Source organism: Hippocampus guttulatus, chromosome 5 (genome assembly GCF_054856545.1).
Source record: "Hippocampus guttulatus isolate MCC_2025c chromosome 5, RoL_Hgut_1.0, whole genome shotgun sequence".
Classification (NCBI taxonomy): Eukaryota; Metazoa; Chordata; class Actinopteri; order Syngnathiformes; family Syngnathidae; genus Hippocampus; species Hippocampus guttulatus.
In genome coordinates, this window is record NC_141265.1 from 5,751,286 (window position 1) to 5,773,923 (window position 22,638).

At 41.6% G+C, this 22,638-nt stretch overlaps 1 protein-coding gene across 2 annotated transcripts in view; it reads left to right on the plus strand.

The window, feature by feature from the left end:
- ssbp2a (single stranded DNA binding protein 2a) overlaps positions 1–22,638 on the plus strand; it is a 56,439-nt gene that overhangs the window by 28,056 nt on the left and 5,745 nt on the right. For both annotated transcript variants that reach the window (XM_086110462.1, XM_086110464.1), the window contains exons 2-5: positions 65–137; positions 2,831–2,892; positions 3,547–3,631; positions 20,279–20,368. In XM_086110462.1, the coding sequence (XP_085966588.1) occupies positions 65–137; positions 2,831–2,892; positions 3,547–3,631; positions 20,279–20,368 (310 nt within the window). The remainder of the gene's footprint in view (positions 1–64; positions 138–2,830; positions 2,893–3,546; positions 3,632–20,278; positions 20,369–22,638) is intronic.

A 22,638-nucleotide genomic window follows, 5' to 3' on the forward strand; every position in this document is an offset into this window, starting at 1 on the left:
TATTCATAAATATGTACACGAGTATCACACCTAGTGACTTATCACCCTTGTGCTTTATGTGCAGGCTAGCGTTGTACGTGTACGAGTACCTGCTGCACGTCGGAGCCCAGAAGTCAGCACAGACTTTCCTCTCAGAGGTAAGTCACCAGGAGGGTGTGCATGTTAATGTCGTGCATGTTGAGCACATTCTGACAAATAGGTCTGACCCTTGTGTGCCATGTCCGGTAAGTGTAACACCTGATTGAATTAGCTAGCGCAGAAAGTGCTGAGCCAAGGCGTTCAAAGCAGCAGATAAGCTTTTTTTTTTTTAAACACTTGCGTTGCATATAGCAGAACTGGAGCCAAAGAGCATTAAGCATGCCATCCTGGGGCTTTCATTTTTCTATGACGTCATTCACTGATCTCCTCAAAAGCTCAATTTTGTCCTTTGTGGTTACCTTTCATCCTTCCATTCTGACTTATCTCTACTTCTATTACTCTTCCTCCGATGGAAGTGGGTGAGGTAAAAAGGTGATAAGTTGAAAAGGAAGGTGGGGGGGGGGGGGGGTCAGTAGATTCTGGTGGCTCAGCCTAAATAACAGTAAATTACCATTTTAGAGGTCCGTGGATCGGGGCTTGTGGCAAGACAACAAAGAGACGGAAGATGGAAAAGGTTACATCACCGCTGGCACGATTCTACTTTTATGCGGGTGCACATGCGCAAAAAAGACGCGCCGTCTTCGCTCTCCCCTCCCCGCGTATGGAAGATGAAAAGGATAGGCGGTGTCATTTGTGGGAATGCATTAGCTAAGAGCGCAACAAGTGTAAACACAGTCCTGTATACAACTAGCGCACAAGCTCAGCCACATTTTATCGGCTATCTGCCACCTCAGGAAGTACACCAGACATATATGCATGTTTCCCCAAAATACGGGTGCGAGCATTTTTACAATTGTGGCAATGAGAGAGAAAACTTACTATTTGATCAAGAAAAAGAAACATACAATTTTAAAAAAAGAAATCTGTCAGTGGCATGGTATCGTGAAAAAGGTGTGCACCTCTCCAATAAGAGGAAATTCTATAAGCATCTCGATACGTGTGATGTAATACGATTCAAGGGGATTACGATTAGATTTGAGATTTCAAGAGGATATGTTGCGCTGAGTGTCTTGTCGCCATTTCAAATTTGAATGAATGAATGTAAATGTGCTCTTGACTTCAAACATACTGTATATCTCTCCATTGTAAGATGATTCGATACAGATCTCGATATACAGTATTGTAAAGTGGAACAATTTGATTTGCTTACATATGCTGAACTCAGACTTTTTAAATCAAAACCGTTGTTTTGTGACACCTCTAGAAAGTGGATCGCAAAATTTAGATTTGTTTTGACGTTTCAACCTCTGAATTTCTGTTCCCCCAAAGTGTGTTCAAATTCTGAATTATGTGACCGCAAGGGTTTCAAATTTTCTAATTTCATTCCAGAGTGGTTGATTCAAAAACACAATTGATTAGTACTTTAATTATTGGCCGTTTAATTTTTATTTATTTATTTTGATAACCGCATTTCGACACCACAGCGGTTGTTTTACAGCGTAGGAATTGAGCGGCGCGTGACTCGTAATCCTTTGTTTCCATTTGACTAACTAGTTGTCTCACTACATACCACATGAAATGCGGCACGCCAACAAATGTCTTCGCTCGTGCTGTCGAAACATGCAAAGCAAGCGAGACATTTCCTTCCTCACTCCCTCACCAATGAGCTTCAAAGCAAAGAATTCCTTCCAAACACTGCGTGACCTGCATGTGAGGTCAGAACAGTCTGACTACAAATTTCAATGTTCCACTGTTTCCTGTTATCCGTCTTCGCGTCTGGTAAAATAGATGACTCAGTCTTCTTTTATCCAGATCAAATGTTGAGATCATTTAGAAACCACCAAGACGAATCAGCTTGTCAGAAATTGACCAGCATTGTGATAATGATGATGACAATGCAGACTTTTAGAGTGTCTGTGGGTGTCTTTATATGCACGGTGTGTGAACATATATCAAATTCAAGTATACGGGTTGACGTCATTGCCGTGTTAGTCACTGACCTTCACTGAGTCAGTGCATACAGGACCGGGTATCCCAAGTGATTTGTGCGTCTGAACTCCCTCTGCACCTTTCTGACATTGGCACGGACTTTTCAACAGACACCAATAAATCCTCTCTCGTGGATTTATTCATTACCTTTTCCGCACCTAAACAGCAAAAAAAAAAAAACATGCTCTAAAAGTATTTGGTTTTGTTTAGTTGTTTTTTTTTTTATTGGGCAAAGACAACAATCGCTGATTAACTCGAACGTGCTGTTTGTTTTTGATTGTGTGTGTGTTTTCCTGTTCAAATGTAAAGATGAGAAGGAAAGCTAACAATGTGTTCTACTTCATGTCCAGGTCCTAGAATTCTCATTTCCATATGATCATTAACCAGCAGTCAAATCTCAAAAAGCAACTCATTTCATGGGGAAACTCTTTCAATATGAACCCACACTGCAAGGAGAAATGAAGACAAGGAGACTTAAGAGGGATTGGTAAATAATAGGATGTGTGTTTGGGGGTGTTTAAATGTGCTTCTCAGGCTGGTACATGTCTATTACCTCATGTCATCCCAACACACCCTCAGGTTGTTGTGAGTTTGCAGACAAAGACTGACCTATCCACTTAAGATCTCTCTCTCTCTTTTAGCATCAGAATGCAACGTGACGTACCATAACATTGTGTCTGGTGGCTTGTCTATTTAATTTATTTATTTATTTGATTTTTCAATGTTCACTAAAACAACTTGCTCTATCTCCCGGCTCGTCTAGATCCGATGGGAGAAGAACATCACATTAGGAGAACCTCCGGGGTTTCTCCACTCTTGGTGGTGGTAAGTTATTGTCTTACGTCTCGTCAACCAATCACCCGAGGTGGGTGCGTCAGTAAATTTTTCTGGTCCGTCATTCGCCACCCGTCCATCACTGTTAATCCGTCATTATTTCAAGCCGACCAAATCTGTCATTGTCGGTCCGTCACCATTATTTTAATCGCTCTTCTGTCATCGCTAATTGACTATCTGTCACCGCTATTTTAGAACCGTCAGGACTTCTTCTGTTGCTTCTTTTTCTTCTCCTTTTTTCCTCTTCTTCAGAACCTTTTACTTAATCCGTCACAGTCATTAGCAAAACAAGCAGACACAGAGCCAAGCAAAAAAAAAAAAAAACCACACACGCACACACACACACACACACACACACACAGAGTATGTGGGGACCGGCGAAAGGTATATAGAACAAAGCTTCCAGGACGACCTAGCAAAGGATCAGACCTAGAGAATGCGAATCGAGATTTAGCACCAACAGGTCACCAGATTGTCTAGCGATGGTCAAACTTTTTTTTTTTTTTTTAAAAATCGGTCGGAGGACGAGGAGCACCTCCTCCGCTGAATGAAGGTTTTTTTACATGGAAGAAATATATTATTGTATTCATCTGATGGATGCCCAACTGTAAAAGAAGATACAATGTGATGTGCTGTGTGTTGCAGTGTTTTCTGGGACTTATACTGCGCAGCCCCAGAGAGAAGAGACACATGTGAGCACTCCAGCGAGGCCAAGGCCTTCCATGACTACGTGAGTCAACATTCACAGAGCATTACTTTTACTCTCTCATCATTTTTTCTACTCCTCGGGTTCCACGTTATCTGGAGGGAGGGGGGGGGAGAAAAATTACATTTATAATGACATAACCTCGTTTATTGGCATTAGTACATTGTCTTTCTGCAATGTATACATACACTCTGAAAAGAGTACACACCATTTCACAAGAACAGTCTGCTTAACTTTGATCAAAGGCTGAAGAGAAATACAAAAAAATGAATGAATAGCAAGCGCTCCGTTGGGACACGGGAGTCCTGAAACTTCCATTATTCCTAAGGATGTTTGAAATTCTTGAAAATGTTGAGAAAAGCTTTCATTTGGGACAGAGCAGGAGAGTCTCTGCTGTCTGATGAGTATGAAGAGCGAGACGGAGACTGTAAATGAACTAGTGTTACGCTCAAATTATTCATGCCCTGGCCAAATTTGGAGTTGAAGTGAACTTTTGCATTTTTGAACGGGCATCTTGTGGTTGCAAATAGCACAAGAAATCATCGACATATTATTAAAGTTTTGTATTTACAGTATACCTCTTGTGAAAATACTGAAAACAAAAGTGGGCCACTGATTGCGAATACACTGTAATTTGTGCAACAAATTTGTCAGAAAATTCAGGAATTGGTTTACAGTACACTTTAAAAACACAACTTGTATTTTTTGGGGCTAAATATAGTCATTTAGATTGGGCCAATTTCAAAACTGAAATTGTTGACATTTATGGCAACAGAAGCCGGTTTTATATGGAGACTTTTTTTTTTTTTTTGTCAATATGATTGAAATCATTCCGATTGAAGATTTTTGGTCACCTATGACGGGATCTTTTCCGATCCAACGAGTACATCCAACTCACAAACATCACGTACTGTAATTGATCAAGATGGAATCATTTCGTCTTTATCTACACACACACACACACATATATATATATATATATATATATATGTATATGTATATGTGGATCAATATTCAGATTTCTTGGGCGTAGTATTTTAAATGTTCTGTAAGGTTCTTTGTTACAGCTGCAGCGGTTGTAAAAGCTCTATTTTGTGTTGTATTGTATTCTTTTAGCCTAGCTCCATCTAGTGGATGCATAACGCAATTGCAGCCACGAATGTAGCGTCTATTCCTCTGCACCTTATAATGTGGTGTGGCCTATACATGAACACAGTTTTTAAATAGGCCATTCGTTGAAGGTGCGCCTTATTCTCCAAAGTGCCTTACGTGCGGAAAATACGGTACATGTAAAGTTTTTTTTCCAGCTGATGGAAAAAGTGACTTTCAACTTTTCCCAGTCACAGGGCACCACTGCAAGGCACTCACATGATATGTTTGGCACAGTTTCCTCTGCCACCCATTTTCATCCACGTTAACGGACCCATTTTTATGTGTGTCTTACGTAAGGTGAACATTACCATTTGCCCTGGCCAGGATTTCAATCTCAGTCCTTGTGTCCAAAGTCAGCTGTATTACCCACGACTGAGCCGTCCAGCCATCAAACATGATTTTGTGTTCCAAAAACACATATGCAAAATTGGATCTGCTGTCTTGCGCCACATGTCCGTGTCTCCTGGTTCATTGTGCTGAATGAACGTTGAAGCTGAATCCACAAATACGATCAAAAAGCAAGAGGCACATATTAAAATGGTATCTCACTGAGGGGGGATTGCAGAGAATGTTGGGTTCTTGTCAGGGTTTGTTAAGGTGGCAAAAGGCGCGCAAACAGTTTTTCTTGTCGACAAAAAATTCTGAATATGTTCAAACTGTTCCGAAAATTACCATCCTTCGCCGTCACAGCACTTTGCAACCTTTATATGTTTCACACAGTGAACAGACTGTCAACCATCCGAAAATATCTTTCTTCACCATCACAATACTGTACTACTTGACCATTTGGAAATCACACAAACCACTCCTGAGGGGGCGATCCATTTTGGCTGTCACCAGTGTGTACTGGTCTCTTGGGTTGCTCTTCCTGCCAGCCAATAACTGAGCCCCACTTCCTTTTGAATTAGAATAGGGGTGTGGTTAAGATTAAAAGTACACATTTTTAGTCTTTTAAACTTAAATGTATCAGTGCATTCCACTATGCACCCAAATTATGGGAATTTCTCCATTGTGAGACAAATAAAGGTTTTCTTATTAGTAAAGCGTGCTTGAATTATGGAAATAGTGCAATAAAAATGTTAAATTCATGTGCATTGTACTTGAATTTCTACGTGGAAATCAAATTCGCCCATATGTACTATCTACCTCTGATAAGTTCAACAACAACAACAAAATCTTATTTGTTCTCAGAGTGCTTCTTCCACTTGCTGCAGTGTTTGTCATCTAGCATCTGGAATAAAGAGAGGACTGCCAAAGGGAATTTCAGATGCAAGAACTGGTGTCGAAGGGAAAGGACACACTGTACGTGTGCTTTTTGCTCGAGGGAAGTTCTAGGAGGACAAATGCATTGATGGTCTTCAGTGCCCTGTTCTTCCCGAGTATCCTGACTCATCACATTTGTCCGGATTGGGCTTTATTGAGATGTATAGTAGCAAGTGCATAGGTCAGGACTTTCTGCCTACCCCAGCAGGATCTTCCTACTCTCTACATCGCCTTCTCTGCGTTATCCCTCCTTTTTTTCCAATCTTGCCATCCTGCAGAGCTGCAGCGGGCTCTCGATTTGTGCAATTATACGTGTGTGTGTGTGTGTGTGTGTGTGTGTGTGTGTGTGTGTGTGTGTGTGTGTGTGTGTGTGTGTGTGTGTGTGTGTGTGTGTGTGCGTGCGTGCGCGCCTGTCTGCCTGCTTGTGTGTGTGCAGCCAGGTGATGCTGCTGATGATCGGGGTGATGAATAGTCACTGCAAGGACGAGGCAGCTATGTGATGATGTCATCCCGTGGCTGCAGGCACGCTAGCTGGAGGGCAGCATGACCTCTCTTCTCAGGGACAGGAAGGAAGATAGAATGAGAAAGAGCCATGGAACATAAAAATAGATGTGCTGTATGTTTCACCAACCTCCGCATCGAACAATTAAATAAATCTTAAACACCATCATGGTACAACGTTTCTTCTCCTGCAATCAGCATCAACTCAAAAATCCCTCGCGCTCGATCTTAACGTCTCGGTTTTTACATCTCCTGCGGGGAGGCCATCAGAGAGGTACAATTGGAGCAGTTGTAATTAGACCGAGGTCAATTTCAAGGAACACCTTCAATTCCTCACTGACACCGAGATCCAATCAGAGGCACGACTCAGATACTGTATCTGTAGCTCAGGTACAACCAAAGGAGAAGGCGAGTGCGGTAAATGCTCAAAACGCGATTGTAGCCACATATTTTTTTATGGCTTCTTTTCTGTCGTTTCTTCGCTTTGACACCGATGTAGATTTTAATCGGACCTTGTGAATTTAATTACCTACAGGTAGCTAATTAGCGAGTGAAGTCCTATTTAATAACGGTGTGAATGTTTGGCGCTTATCCCTGTCATCTTTTTGTTCTTTTCCAGAGCTAATTATCAGCATTTTGACGAAGAAAACACTTTTTCAAGTCCGGCGTTTGGAAGTCATATCACTACGGTGTTGTAGAATATATTAGTGATGGCTTTCCTTCCAGGGAAACACAGAACATTGAAACTGAGTGAAGTGAGATGCAATGTTATTGATTTTGAACTTCAGTGAAGCTTCCCAGGCATCAGATTCGCCATTTGCAGTTCTGTTAAGTGCTTTGTAAATTGTGTTCTCAAAAGTAAATGAATGGATTCCATTTGCGAGAGGCCATGATGTCATGAAAACAAGTTATTTTTAAATGCTTTATCCAGACGGGGGGCGGGGGTTGGGCGGGGGGGGGGGGGGCTTATTGAAGAGGGTAATTTTAGTGTTAAAAAGCTGCAAATATCAGTCGAGTTGGTTTGTAATGACTGATAGAGTCTATACTGGATTTGAATTCAAACTCTGCTCCCGGCATTCTGCATTTTAAAGTACCGCAAAAAAATAATAATAAATACAGACAAAAAAAAAAACTTGATCGGTTACTTGTATCACAATATCCGTCTTTTGTTGCAATGCCTCAATTATACAAACAATATTTCATTGTCTCTCTATATTCTGACGAGCGCATAGGGGATGTGCTCGTCCCACTGTTTGTGATACGACTATGCTTATAATTTGATAAGTCAGTTAATTTTCTTTGGAAGAGACAAAGCAGTCCAAGATCGTGCAGCAAATTAGTGTTAGCAGTTTCTGCTAGGATAACAAAACGAGCGTGATACCCAACTCCTGAATTGAGAAGATTATCAGTGTCTGACACTTGTACTGGTTGTGCTTTGCAACCGCTGATAAGAATGTGCAGAATAACGGAAGAGAGCTTCTCGTTGAAAACGTATTTACAGGAGGGAAAAAAAAGAAAAAAAGTGACTGGTATGTTTTTCGAGTGTGCTAAGAGATGAAACTACGAATAGATGTATATTCGGTTTCGAAATAGGAAGTTAAGACAGGAAGTCTAGCTATTTTTTTCAATAAAAGGATTGGTAATAATATCCCAGGGGTAGTAAAAGTGAAGAAAAATTACAATTTTGATCCAGATTTTAACAAGAAAAGTGAACTAGACAGGCATAATTTGCTTTCACATGCCACATAAAATAATCAGTTGGGTGAATGTGGCCACTGCCCCTTAGGTTTGACAAATTTGTTGTTGTTTTTTTTGGGGGGGGGGGCTTGTGATTGCTTTTTTTAGATTAAGTCCAAAATATGATCAGATTGTCAATCCAGCTAAAACACAAACATAAGGGTCTGGTTGGTATCAAATCGGTTTTACGATTTTGATCATTTTGATGGGTTCCACCGTGGACAAAAAAAAAGCAAAATGAAGCTTGAAGTCACAGAAATGGAATGGTTCATAAAAGACAAGCAAAGACAAATCTATTCGATCATAAATATGCTAATATTTGTGAATCGAGCACCTGCAAAAAAGCTGTTTTATTTCGATGAACTCCATCCCAGTCCCCACCCTGCATATCTTAGCATTTAAAACATTGGTAGGTACAGGACAACTGAAAAACTGCCCTGGCAGTTCAGCACGAGACAATTGTGACCATGTGCTAAAGTGACCCAGATACAAGAAAATGCAGAGTTCAAAGGAATGTTGGCATAGGCAATATGCATGACTCCTTCTTGTGACTGGCTCCAAGTCAGCCCTTACGTCATGAAGAAGCTCCGAAATGGCATTGATAAATAAAGATCATTTTTTGGTTTCCGGTACATACACGAAGGGGAAAGTCAGCTACATAAGCTCCAGATCACCTGCAATCCCAATAAATGGAATTGAAAATGGATTGAGGGATAGTCGAGGTGGTACGGAAGGCAGCAATTGTTCTGCCTGCTCTCATTACACAACATCAGTGTGGGGGATGGCAGACACACGGCAGTTCGAAACGAACGGGAGACCTCACGAAGCAGAGAGCAGCCTACTTTGATAAAAATGCAATGCCTCACAGTGCCCGGCCCTATATACTCTCTGAACACAATCCTGGATGTGTTTGCAAACCGAATGACAGGAACAGCAGTACTTACAGTATATTATCTAGTCTCAATATGTAGAAAGGATGTTATTCATAACGTAAAACAAAATACACAACCACATGAGCCAAGCAAGAGGATGTTAACTTTTGGTACAAATTTGAATCAAAGGGTGGATTTTCTTTTCGTTTGTGTTTACAATGATACAAGTTTTTCAGATTGTTGTAATACAAACAGTCACTTTTTTTCTGACACTTGTTACAGTAAAAAAAATAATAATAATAAAATTATGATATTACTTTTTTTCCAACAGAACAGCAAAGATGATCAGACTCGCATTTGTGTTGCTGTTTTGAGTCTCTGAAATTGCCCCCTCTTCTGTAGAAATGTCAAAACGGAATCGGCATTTTCTTGTAACATTTACTTTAAAACGTGCATGCTCGTCAGTGGTTAAACAAGATTCGAAGATTACACTATATTATTCTGTTGCATTACCAACAAACCATATTTTGCACAGAAAAATAATGATCCCCAAAATACTACTCTAGACTCTTTATAGTAATCCACTTTTAGCCTTTATGGTCTCAACATTGTATTTTATATGTATTTATTTATTTATGCATTTATTTTTGCCAATGTGGTTAAATAAATAAATAAATATCGATCCTGTTTGGGCGATGAGCACAAAATTCAGACTTTGAACTTTGACCTCCCGGTATGTGTGTCGTATTACGAGAATTAAAGACCCTGTTGTCTCAAAGCGTTGCGGGTAGCAGGCTGCTTCCAAGCAGTTGTGAACCAAGGGGAGAGATGCAGAGACCCCCGGTCTGTTGCCAGGGAAACAGAGCCATCTCTCCTACTCGCTCCATCCTCCAGTGTTCCTTGGCACTGTTGAGAAAGTGGAGGAGGAGGAGGGAGATGTGCAGGTGACTCACTGTAGCATCATTGCCATGGCAATGAGGAGCTGAGTGAGGAGGGAGTTATGGGGGGCGGGATAACATGGAAAACTCCGTAGTTTTTCATGTTTTCATTTCATCCCAAAAAACTGGGATGAAATGGGTTTTCACAATCTCCTTTCGGTATGGCTAAACAAGTTCTGCACCCTCCTCAAAAATGTCTTCCCTTTTCTTTTTTCTTTTTATTTTTAATGACCCCTTTCTTTTTTCCCTTCCATTGCCGTTAGTCTGAACTAGCCGGCTAGTCTCCGAGGGGCTGAGTTTCACATCGAGTCATATCACGTGCACGTCTGGACATGTCGGTGGATGGGTGCGTTTGTGTGATTGCTGACATATGCACGCCTTGCTTCCCCTTTACTGATACGGGGGGGCAGGCGGGGGAGGTTACTGTAACGGAGGGCAGAGGGAGACAAGAAGCTGTAAGAATGACATCAAGCTAATTGGGCCAGCAAGGCAGCGGAGATGTCAACCAAAAGTTAAAGATGAAAAACATTATCGCCACAGGAGTCTGTTGGAGCAGGCACTCAGAAATCATTATTTCGTGCAACCACTTGACGAAATAAAGTTGAATAAATTCAGCTCATTATTTTTTTTCAGTGTAACAAATGCAGTGCCCAGTCCCAAAAAAAAGGAATGCCTGTCGTTGGTGCTGAGCTTTTAGCGGTCAGGTTTAGGGTATCTTCAGAACCCGGAAATTGTTTAAATGTCCATTTTTTAAAATTTACAACTCGGTTGTTAAATAGCATTCAATCACATCTGTGCTTTGTGCTTCTCGCTCATAAACACAAAGTTCAGACAGTATCTCCCCCAAGAGGTCGTGTACATGGAAAGGATTACAGATTGACATGTGAAAAAGTGTCAGGCCTACTGAGAGCTGCAGGAACGCTGACATTTTCCCATCCACTTTATCCTCACAAGGGTCGCGGTGTGTGCTGGGGCCTATCCCAGCTGTCTTTGGGCAGTAGGTGGCAGACACCCTGAATGCATGTTTTTGGAATGTGGGATGAAACCGGAGTACCCAGAGAAAACCCACGCAGGCCCGGGGAGAACATGCAAACTCCACACAGGGAGGCCAAAGCCGGGATTGAACCCATGACCTCTGCACCGTGAGGTTGACGCACTAACCACTGGCCCACCCGCTGACACAATCAAACTGGTGTTTTTTTTCGACCCCATCGAACCCCTGTGAGTGTTTTTTGCTCTTGTACACACCCACGTTTGCTTATCTGTGTCTGGCCTCACGACAAGACCCAGAAATGGACTTTCACAGACACTTTTTTTCCTCTCTCTTTTTGAACAGTTACGTTGAGTTGTACAATCTGAAGTTCAACTTCAACTTCAGAATGCCATGTAAGCATTTCCTGTGAGCTGTCAGTGCAACTCAGTAGACTCGGTTGTCTTCACTAAAGATGACCAAATGCACCGCAGAAGACTTAATTTCAGCCCTTTTTTCCTCTTTAACATTAATGTCTTTTTGTAATACTTCTGCTGACAACTGATAAGCCATTAAGAAGAATGTGAGACATCCGGCTGTTACGATATACGTTTGTTTGTTTGTTTGTTTTTTTAATGTGAGAATGTATTCTCATATATACTGAAGGTAGTACACAGCGACATAAACTTGCCGGCTACCATCTGGTTAGCTGCCAAGTGCTGGTTTCTTGTCACCTCGGTATGGTTAAGAGAGATATTAACACTATCAGGAGCATGGTGGCCATTGGGCATTTGGGGAGATACTGTAAAAAGTAACTGCAATTTGTTTTTCCAATATTGTTCCGAAACGAAAAGAACAAATCCATTCAGCAAGAAACGTGCCACAGATGCACTTTACCTACTTTAGTGAACCACAAAAACTGAAGTGGTGGGCTGGATTCGGCCCACGGCCCTTGAGTTTGGCACTTGTTCTAACTGCTCACAAGCCCGACTTTGAGGGATGCATTGTGGGTTCAATTCTCACTCAGTGGTGTGAATGTTTTATCACGTGATTTTTTTGGGGGGCACTTTTTTTTTTTACGTCGGATGCACTCACTGATGCAATCCACCCATTTTGCTTCTATCCGAGTTTAGATCCAGCAACGGCTGGGTGTTGGGTCACTGACCGGGAATCAAACCTGTGCCGGCTGCATCGAAGACAGCAACAGTTGCCACGACAACACCCTACTCTTATGACTATAATGCACTTTAATGGCCGTGCGTAAGCATATAACACAGCATGACACAGCATCCTCTTCTTCCCAAAGTGTGTCTGTAATCTTCCTCCTCTCTGCTCTGTTGCGTCTCTCCCTCTTATCTCCCCCCGTAGCGTGGTGAAGCCAAGTGAGATAGAGACTTGTGCTCAAGTGTGACTCTCCAGCACCACACCGGCTATCATTTTCAGCCCGTCGCCTGTATCTGACAGCGCATCAGCCCACAGCACCACCTCACATCTCACAATGGGCCGTCACTGGCCAGAGATGTTTACAAGGGTCGATAATGACATCAGTGATAAACAAGCGGTATACCCGCATCTCCCACTGAGTAGCTGATAGCGTCCTACCTGTAATTGCCTCGTGAAGTCAGGTAGATTAGACATTGTGCCGCCATTATAGCTGATAATCAGCCATTATAGCTGATAATCAGCTATAATGGCAGCACGAGGGGATCATTTTATCCTTGAGGCGATAAAAACGGAAAAGATGGGAGAAATCAAGAGACACAATTGCCAGGACCAGAGATTTTTTTGTCGACTGAAATCAATTGAAATCTCATCCCTTCAGGTTTTCGTTCCATCTTGAAATGTCTAATAGTCCTCGGCACTTAGAATTTAATGAAATGATTTGCTGTGAAATCATTGTACCCACATAATGTTTCCGGTTTGACCTATTTTTCATCCTGCTGTTATGCCAAACACCAAAATTTAAAGATGCATGCAGGATGATTACATTTTCCTAAGTCACAATAAACACAAAACGCCAAAAAGCCCAACAGCTGTCTCTAAAACATCACTTTATACATAAATAGGTTTGTTAAAAAAATTCATAAAGTAATAAGAGGCATTGGGACCTATTTATTTATATTTCCAGGTGTTGCCAGGCTTTTGATGGGATTGCATTTATGATTTATATTGTTTTTTTTGTAAAGTTATATATAAAAATAAACTACAGTATAAAGACACCATATTTCATAGTTATAACTGCAAAATACAGGACAATAAATGGAACAATTGAACACACACACACACACATTTTGAGAACAAAATAGGTTATGAAAGAACAACGGAAACCCAAATGATTAAACCACTGAGAACAGAATGACATTCCCTGACAAATCAAAGTGCAAAAAAAAAAAAAAAAAATCTCACGGGCAGTGAATTTCCTCAATACAACTCATAATTAGTGGAAGTGTGTCTGTCGGTGGATGTGACATGATTCTCCAGTTGCTCCTTTGGATTCAGGGCTGAAGAACGAATGGGCCAGTCAATATACAGTAGCATCAAAGCCGTCCTCATCCATAACTTCCGACACAACTAAAATAGGATGGTTTCTTGTTTTGGTTATTGTGGTTATTGCCTGTCGTGTCTGGCTTGTGTTGCTCATGACAAAAATATTGGGAGTGCTAGAGAGCAGTTTAATTCTTCTCAAAAGGGAGTTTGCTGAGGAATTGGGAGCATGGTGAAATATTTCTCATCACCACTGGAGACTGGAGAATATATACAATTAATCTGCAATGTGTGTGTGTGTTGTGAGTCTATCAAACTTGTAGCATCTCCTCTTTCCATCCTACTCTCTCTCTCTCATGTACAGGAAGTGGACTAATGGCATTTTAGAGGATAGTGGGAGCGTTAAAGAGGGAGGAGAGATGGAGTTCCTTCCTGTCTGTTGTTTTGTTCAGAGAGCTCAATTGCAGTCTTCATACAAAAGCTTTGACGCCCAATGTTTTATTGAAGGTGTCATGAGTGATACAGGAGGGCAAATTATGGACACGTGAATGAAATAGGACAACTTTTTCTAATAGGTCGGGTCAAGCGTTGCTGGTTCAGGACGTGTGTGTCATTTCAATTGATGTACGGCCCAAGACGATAGACTACGGTCCTACAGGCAAGCGTTTAACTTTGGAGTAAACGTTAAGCAAAGCATGCTAGCATGTAGGCCGTAATGTTGAGAATGAATAACTTTGGGAACATTACAAGGCTAATCGAACTTTATTTTGACATTGCGTCATAGGAATTGATGGCCTTTAACAATTAAAATGCTAATAAAAAGCACAAACTATTTCTCCAATCTGCAGATTATTGTACATTACAACATATTGTGGTGCAATTAAAAACAATGCTTTGAACTTAACATAGTCTGGCACCATGTCAGATCACATCCAAGTGCCGATCATCAATTGATGTCTCGGTGACAACAAATTTACCGTTTGCATGCTGACTTTTTCTATGCAGCCTGTCCATCGTTTCTTGATGGACAAGGCAAACTGCGAAATGCTTTTGCCGCTCAAAGAGCTGACGTTAATGTAGCTCCTGAGTGTGAATGCGGCTTAATAGGGTCACCAGCAATTAACCGCCTTTATTCCGATGGCATTTTATTTGGATTCTTAATGAACTGAGCCGATTAGCATGTTTATTGTGACAAGATTCATGCGCATTCACTAATCTGTCTTGTCATTACTTTCCACCACATGTAAGTCTTATCAAGCAGGTAAACAAATCAAATTAAAACTTTAACTACTCCTCCTTATGGTTTGCAATATACAATAAACAATTATTATTAGTAGTAGTAGTAGTCGTAGTATTATCTTTTTTTTTTTTTTTAGAAATGAGACACATGCATACATTTCTAAACACTTTTGTGATACAGGCAGCTAAATTTAGGCCATCAAAAGAGTAACAAGTTCGAACCACTTCAAAATGTACAAGTAGGCACATTTTCTGTGAAATATATATATATGGTTGTCTTCAAGTTATTTTTGGCTTTGTACAATGAAAAGGTATTGAGGATGCTGTTATTTCAAATTTCTGCTGATGTTATGTATTTCATAGTAGAAATAAAACGTGGAACGTGGTGAGGATCCTGCTAACGTGATCATTTGCGATCACTTATAATGGTGATATAAATCGTTTTATCTCTGGCCCCAACAATGTGTGTGTACTGTGTATGTTTGGACTCAAGGGGGTAATACAACGCTTCCATTTGAGCTTCATGTAACCTACGAAGGCGATGAAAATATTTCATAGTGACATAGTCAGTGACAACAATATCATGCACGCATTAACTTTTTCCATTGATGTTAGAGGAATCTATGAGCAAAATTGTATCATGTTTAAAGTTTCATTTAATTTGGGCACATCGAAGCGTTTGGGTGCGTATCCAGCACCCCCAAATGCCTGCACACAAAGGCGCCGGCCATCTGGCCGGGGGACTGTTGAAGTCCACAATTAGCACGTCAATACAGGTGGACAACCACAGGGGAGAAGGCGACACTCGGTCACAAAAGGGGAATGAATAATTCGGGAACAGCGGTTGAGCAACAAAAGACGAGTTGAGAACACCCGTCGCGCCCAGACGACATTGACCATCCGCAAAGTCTACAACATGCTAATTCGATGTAGACCAGCCAGAAAAAGCGCCAATGTACTGGTGGTTCAAGTTGGAAAAACAGGTAACCAATCACTACCGAGGAGCCGGACCGGGGTGCGGCATGCAAACATCGGGGGCAGTGTTTTTCTTGTATTTTGCATATGTTACAATAAAATGTCCAACTCGCGTTGGCGGGACTGAGAGTGTGATCGCGGAGCAACTAACCGTCGTTCGCTCTCAGAGATCCGCTCCCGCCGATATTGAAGACAATTTTCCTGTGTGCCGAGTCATTTCTTTAACTTTGTCCGAGAAAATCTCTGACAATTGAACAATGCTGTCCTAAGGTTTGACAAAAAGAAAAGATTGGTAGGAAGACCTCACCACTTTTTTGGGAGGAGGGAAAAAAAGGGGGAAAAAAAGGCAAAATGGAGACAGAGAATGAGAGAGAAAAAAATGTTTGACATTCCACTCACGCAGTGTCTCTCATAGTGTTGCTCAGTCTCTAAAGCAGAATGGAAATGATTCTGCATTTTCTCTAACACACACACACACACGCACGCATTTGTGTGCGCGCGTGCACACACACGCACACACTAAACATGTAACACATGCATATTCTCATTAGGTATTACTGGGACATAGCAGTGATTGCATTAGTGTCGTGTGAATGTAGTGTACTGTCTGATTAGCTTATCCAGTAGTGCTGTATTGTGTAATTGCGCTCCCGTTCCCGCCTAACAAATGTTTGCATTCTCCACGGGGAAGCGCGGGATCAGCTTGACTTCAAGCGGATTCAATCTACCGCCAAGTTTGTTTCTACATGTCCGCAAGATTGTTTGTGCCACAAAATGCAGTTCTAATCAAGAGACGGCTTTTTGCTCTACAATCATTCTACAGGGGCTGCAAAACAACAATAACTCAATCCAATAAAACTAGAATGGGCATATTTCAGTGGAATATAAAAACATATACTGACGGCGGGAAAAAGTCAGAGATGGGTATTCCGTCCCCGAGACGGAACGGTCCATTGTCCCGGATCCATCGGAGGACGATTGTTATATGAATAAGGACGGAGGGACGATGACGGAAGGGTACTCAGGTCACGGACGGAGGACGAATTGGCCAATCTCTGAAAAAAGTATACAATCGTAGTTGGGGTACATGAGATAGGTACCCTCAAAAATACCGCTTTTGTACTTGACTTTTTGCACTTTTATCTGTTCCTTTTGGTCCTGTAACAAGTGCAAAAATGATTTGCCATCCGAACCGTTATCTGTATGGTAGTGTGGACTGTCTTGAGCGCCTCTTGTAGGCTGCAGCTATGCTTTGTACTAACTGATTGCAAATGAGCCAAGTTTCCCTTAGGCTGTTTTGAATTAGGTTGGCAAATACTTTGGAGGAGTTGATTAAGTTAAACAAAAAAAGTTACCTTAGCCCTGCTTCTTTTTTTTTTTTTATGGCTGCGCACCAAAAGTTACCTTTTAATGGCCAATAAAGAAAGGTATAATGTGATCACTTGAGGAGACTTTTTGAAGGAAAGTGAGCCTGAGTAACATTGCGGCAGGGAAGCGGTTTTAAAAAAATGAATGTGTTTAACCTTAGCTGCACAAGCCATTGGTGATGACCACATTTACACACACAATATGATACAATATCTCATTGTAATCTTCTTTAGGCGCCATTAGTGTCTTCTTACTGGTGTGAATGTTACTAAAACAATTACGCTTTTAGTATGATAGGAGCAGTTGCTATGACTCACAAACACAGAAATAAAAAGTGACTCTCCAGTTTTACTCTGACAAGTGCTTAAAATAAACAATTATTATTCTCTTCCGATTAGAGCTGTAGTAATACAATATAGAAACCAAAGATTGTGATACACTAACGGATGAGTGTCAAACATATTTTTGTCACAGGCTATATTGTAATTTGGGTTGCCTTTGGAAGGCCTTTATGACTGCGAACCCAAAATACCGTATTTTTCCGCACTAGACGCGGCTTCGGAGTATAAGACGTACCTTCAGTGAATGGTCTATTTTAAAACTGTTTTCATATATAGGGCGCACCGCATTATAAGGTGCATAGAATAGAAGCTACAATAGTGGCTGAAGTTGCGTTATTTCTCCACTAGATGGAGCTACGCTAAAGAGAATACAATACAATATAGAGCTTTCAAGGCCGCTGCAGCTGTAACAAAGTACTTTACAGAACATTTAAAATACTACGCCCAAGAAATCTGAATATTGTTCCATATGTAAGGCGCATCCGATTATAAGGCGCACTGTGGGATTTTAAGAAAACCGAATGCTTTTAGTCCAGGGGTTAGTTAGCACATCGACTTCACAGTGCAGAGGTATCGGGTTCAATTCCAGCTCCGGCCTCCCTGTGTGGAGTTTGCATGTTCTCCCCGGGCCTGCGTGGGTTTTCTCCGAGTGCTCCGGTTTCCTCCCACGTTCCAAAGACATGCATGGCAGGCTGATTGAACACACTAAATTGGCCCTAGGTGTGAGTGTGAGCGCGCATGGTTGTTCGTCTCCGTGTGCCCTGCGATTGGCTGGCAACCGGTTCAGGGTGTCCCCCGCCTACTGCCCGAAGACGGCTGGGATAGGCTCCAGCACCCCCCGCGACCCTAGTGAGGATTAAGCGGTTCAGAAAATGGATGGATGGATGAATGCTTTTAGGTGTGCCTTATTGTGTGGAAAATACGGTAATGTGAAATCGCTTCATATGACTTTATACATTTATGCAAATTATTGATGAATAACTACTTTTGAGATGAAAGGACAGTAAATATTGTTTTTTCAAATTTGACCTTTATTTTAAAGCGGTGTCGGTAACGAAAAATGCTTTTAATAATGTTGTGAATGAGTTCAAGTCTTAGAGATAATAACTTGTTAAATATTTAAAATGTTGTCCGCCCCTGCCAAGAATGTTTGGTTAAATTCTAAATGGTACAGCTTTTGGAGTCCCACTGTATTGGATAAAGTCTTGTTTGATGATCAAGGTTGCTGCTGGTCTCTGGGGCAGGCAGACATCTTGGCTTTTGTTGTTCTTCTTTTCTCTCTGTTCATCCATTTGAAGAGGCAAAATTCATTGTCAGCAGGTCCTTCAGCAACCACCACACACATATATACAGATACACTAACAAACAAAAAGTGCGCACCAACGGGCCTGCACACTCGCATATCTCTCCGATTTGTCCTCATTTTGCTCTCTCTCTGTGTCACTCTCCCACATGCTCGCTCTCTCTCTCTCTGTCTCCCTCTCTCTGAGCATGAAGGCAAACTCAGCAAACCTCCAGGCTGCCAAGGTGCAGGTGCATTCTGGGTAATCCAGGGTGCAAGAAAATGAGAATGAAATGGGTGAAAACTCACAATAGCTCCTCTCTTGATGTCGTTCTGTGTTACACAACGTCTGTATCCGCATCAACTTTTTCCTCCCAAAGCTCGGTTTGCATCAGCGGATAGAAAGTGTGAACAGTGTGAGGAGATATCAAGTAAAATGTGGAAAGATGAGGGAATAGCGAGCTCGGGTGGTGGGTGGAGCCGAGGAGAATCTGAGTGTGTCGTCAGTCTGCTTTTATCTCAGTCCTGATTAAACCTTGTTCCTCTGTGACCTACAAAGTCAGCAGGCGGAAACTTCAGAGAATCGGGGGCGAGTTCCACATTTGCTGACCAAAAAAAAAAAAAAGAACACCAGACACCATGTTCCCATGTCCTTATCAGAGATGCAGCTGTTCACATTTCTTGTCATAAGGTTCATGGTAGTAACACGTCAGGATGAGATGGTAGGAGGGCATTGGTTGAGGATGCTGACACGGGCGGGGCTCAAATGTGGCAATGACGCCCATTTGGGGAAAACAACAAAAAAAAAAAACACGCATGGATTTAAAAATGAACTTGTTCTGTTGACCAGCATGGAAGAGCATCTGGAGAAAGCAAATTTCTCACCGAGAGAAACAGTTCTTAGATGACTATTCCAGGGATACATTCCAGAACCAGGTGAAACTCTGCGATATAGAATCAAGATATGAAACACTTTTTAAAAAATTTGTTTTACCCTACCCCATACTTTAAACAGATTTAACTTATTTAAACATGTTTAAATGCATTATGAACTGAACACAGAAAAATTGAAAGTCTTTTGCCATTCATCAGTAACCTGGGCACCTGTCCGTCATCGTCAGGCTGTCATTTTTTCAAGCAGAACCAACTGTAATCATCACTCGGTCAGTCCGTCGTGTTTTTTTAACCGTGCTTCAGTCAATGCTTCTTTCGGTAAATTTCACGTTTTCCAGTCCGTCTATCGTCATTCTGGCACCTCCCAGAAAAAAAAAAAAAACGTCATGGTCCAAAAGATGAAAAATGAACACACACACACACTCATGTACACTGACATTCATTTTACTGTCACTTATTTATCAATCTGTTAAACTGTTAAGCACAGCGGGAGAAAGCTGGTGGCTGCCGACAGCTGTTTTAACTCCAGAAAGATTGAAGTGAAGTTTAAAATCGCTGACCGAAACCAGAATGCCACTCCGCATTGTGGCCAATCCAATCCAAGTAGCTCGCACTCTATAAATGAGGTGCCTCGCTATTTACTCTCTTCTTTCAGAGTGCAGCAGCAGCCCCCAGTCCCGTACTCGGGAACCTCCCCCCAGGAGATGGCATGTCCGTGGGTCCGGTCCCACCAGGATTTTTTCAGGTGAGCGCATGACAAATATTATCCAGTGAGTACGTGACGGTGACTGTGCCAGGTACACATTGATTAGTTGTCGTCATCAGCCCATCTCAGATGCTCGCATCTGACATGCAGATCAATGACTGTAACGGGCCTTTCTCGAGTCGCAGCTTTCAAAAAGTCGCCGTTGAGGTTAACAACTCCTTTAGGAGATCAGGTGAAATGCTTTCTGTCAGTAGTAGAAACAAACAAGGAAAGAAAAACCTGATTAACGTCCGGATTTGCTTGTTGACTAAATTACAAACTTATTTCCAAAGAAGTTGGGATGTTGTGTACACGAATCAAAACAGAAATGATTTGAAAATCGTGTTCAACCACTATTTAATTCGATGCACTACAAACACAAGAGATTTAATACTCAAATTGATGAACTTAATTGGTTTTAGCAAATAATCATAAACTTTGAACTTTATGGTTGCAACATGTTCCCAAAAGCTGGGACAGGCTCACGTTCGCTGCCGTGTTCCGTCGCCTTTTCTTTGAACAGTAACTGAGGACAGTAATCGTTGAAGCTTCATAGGTGCAATTGTTTCCCAGTCTCGCTTGATGTACAGCTTCCGATGTTCAACAGTCATAATTTTAAGCTAGGTCTAGACTTTAGGGCAGAATGTGGTTTGGCATTGTCTTGCTGAGATAGTCCATCCATGAAAAAAAGCGTTGCTTGGATGGCAGCATATGTTTCTCCAAAACCTGTATATACTTTTCAGCATTAACAGCGCCTTCACAGTGTGTAAGTTACCCGTGCCACTGGCACTAAAACAGCACGATATCATCACAGATGCTGGCTTTTGAACTTTGCGTCCAGAACAGTCCAGATGGTTCTTTTCCCTCTTTGGCCCGGAGGACACAACATCCACAATTTCCCAAAATGATTTGTAGTGTGGACTCATCAGACCACAGAACACTTTTCTACTTTGCATCAGTCCATCTTAGATGAGCTGGGGCGCAGAGAAGCCGGCGGCGTTTCTGGGAGACGTTGATAAATGGCTTTTGCTTTGCATGGTAGAATTTTAAGTTGCACTTGCGGATGTATTTACTCAAATTGGTTTTCTCAAGTGTTCCTGAGCCCTTGTGGTGATATCCTTTGCACATTGATGTCGGTTTTCGATGCGGTGCCGCCTGCAGGATCGAAGGTCAAGGGCATTCAAAGTTGGTTTTCGGTCTTGCCACTGACATGCATTGATAACTCCAGATTCTGATATTACGGACCGTAGATGATGAAATCCCTAAATTGCTTGATTTGTACGTTGAGGAACTTTAGCTGTTTGGATATTTTCTTATGCAGTTGATCACAAAGTGGATGAACCCTGTAGGCCGGGCGTCGTATCCATCGAGTATGTATACTTTAAGATGTACTATTGATGCATTTGTTTCCTTCACTTATTATTAATGTCTTCAGAATTACCATCTATTTGTTCATAGCATAATAAGAAATGACAGAGATAAAGATACACCAATCCATCCAATTGCTATACTGTGTACTTGGCAGGTTTGTATCCTAGCCAATGCTTGGCAAAAGACGGACTATACCTGAGCAGATTATTAGCCAGTCACAGGGCACGTAAAGAAACAGACAACCACTCACACTAACATTCACACCATCGCTGAGTGGGAACAAAACCCACACTGGCTGCACTGAAGTCAGGTAAATGTACCAGTGCACTGACAGTGACAGGAGTTCCAGACCACAAACACAAGAGCTCTGTGGCCCTCTTGTGGTGCGGTGTAAAACTACTTCTCGTGTCGAGCTACACTGCATTATGGTGTGAGTGGCATTCCTGTTATAGTGGTTACCTTTACGAAACGAAATAAATGAACTAGAAATAATTCACTGACCTACCGGTTAGCACGTCTGTCTCAACGTCCTGAGGTTTGGTCGGGCTTTGAGTCTCAGTTTGGGGTTTTACCGGGTATGCCGGCTTCCTCGTACATTCGCAAATATAGTTGTTCAGATCTGTCTGTATTTTATTTGGTACCAACCAACTGTCAATCATTTTACAATGGTTAAAATACTGACTCGTCTTTCACATAGCATTTTGCTTTATTCAGTTGTGTTATTGATTTAATTGTGTTACTGATTGTAATACTTTTCATATGGACGAAGACGGTTGATTCATGTCATACACGGGTCATTTCCTCAGTTCAAGGCAAAGAAATAAATATCTCAAGTCACACTGCGGCAAATGACATGACACTCTAATGTTGCCATTGTTTTGGTTTCAACGTCGATTCAC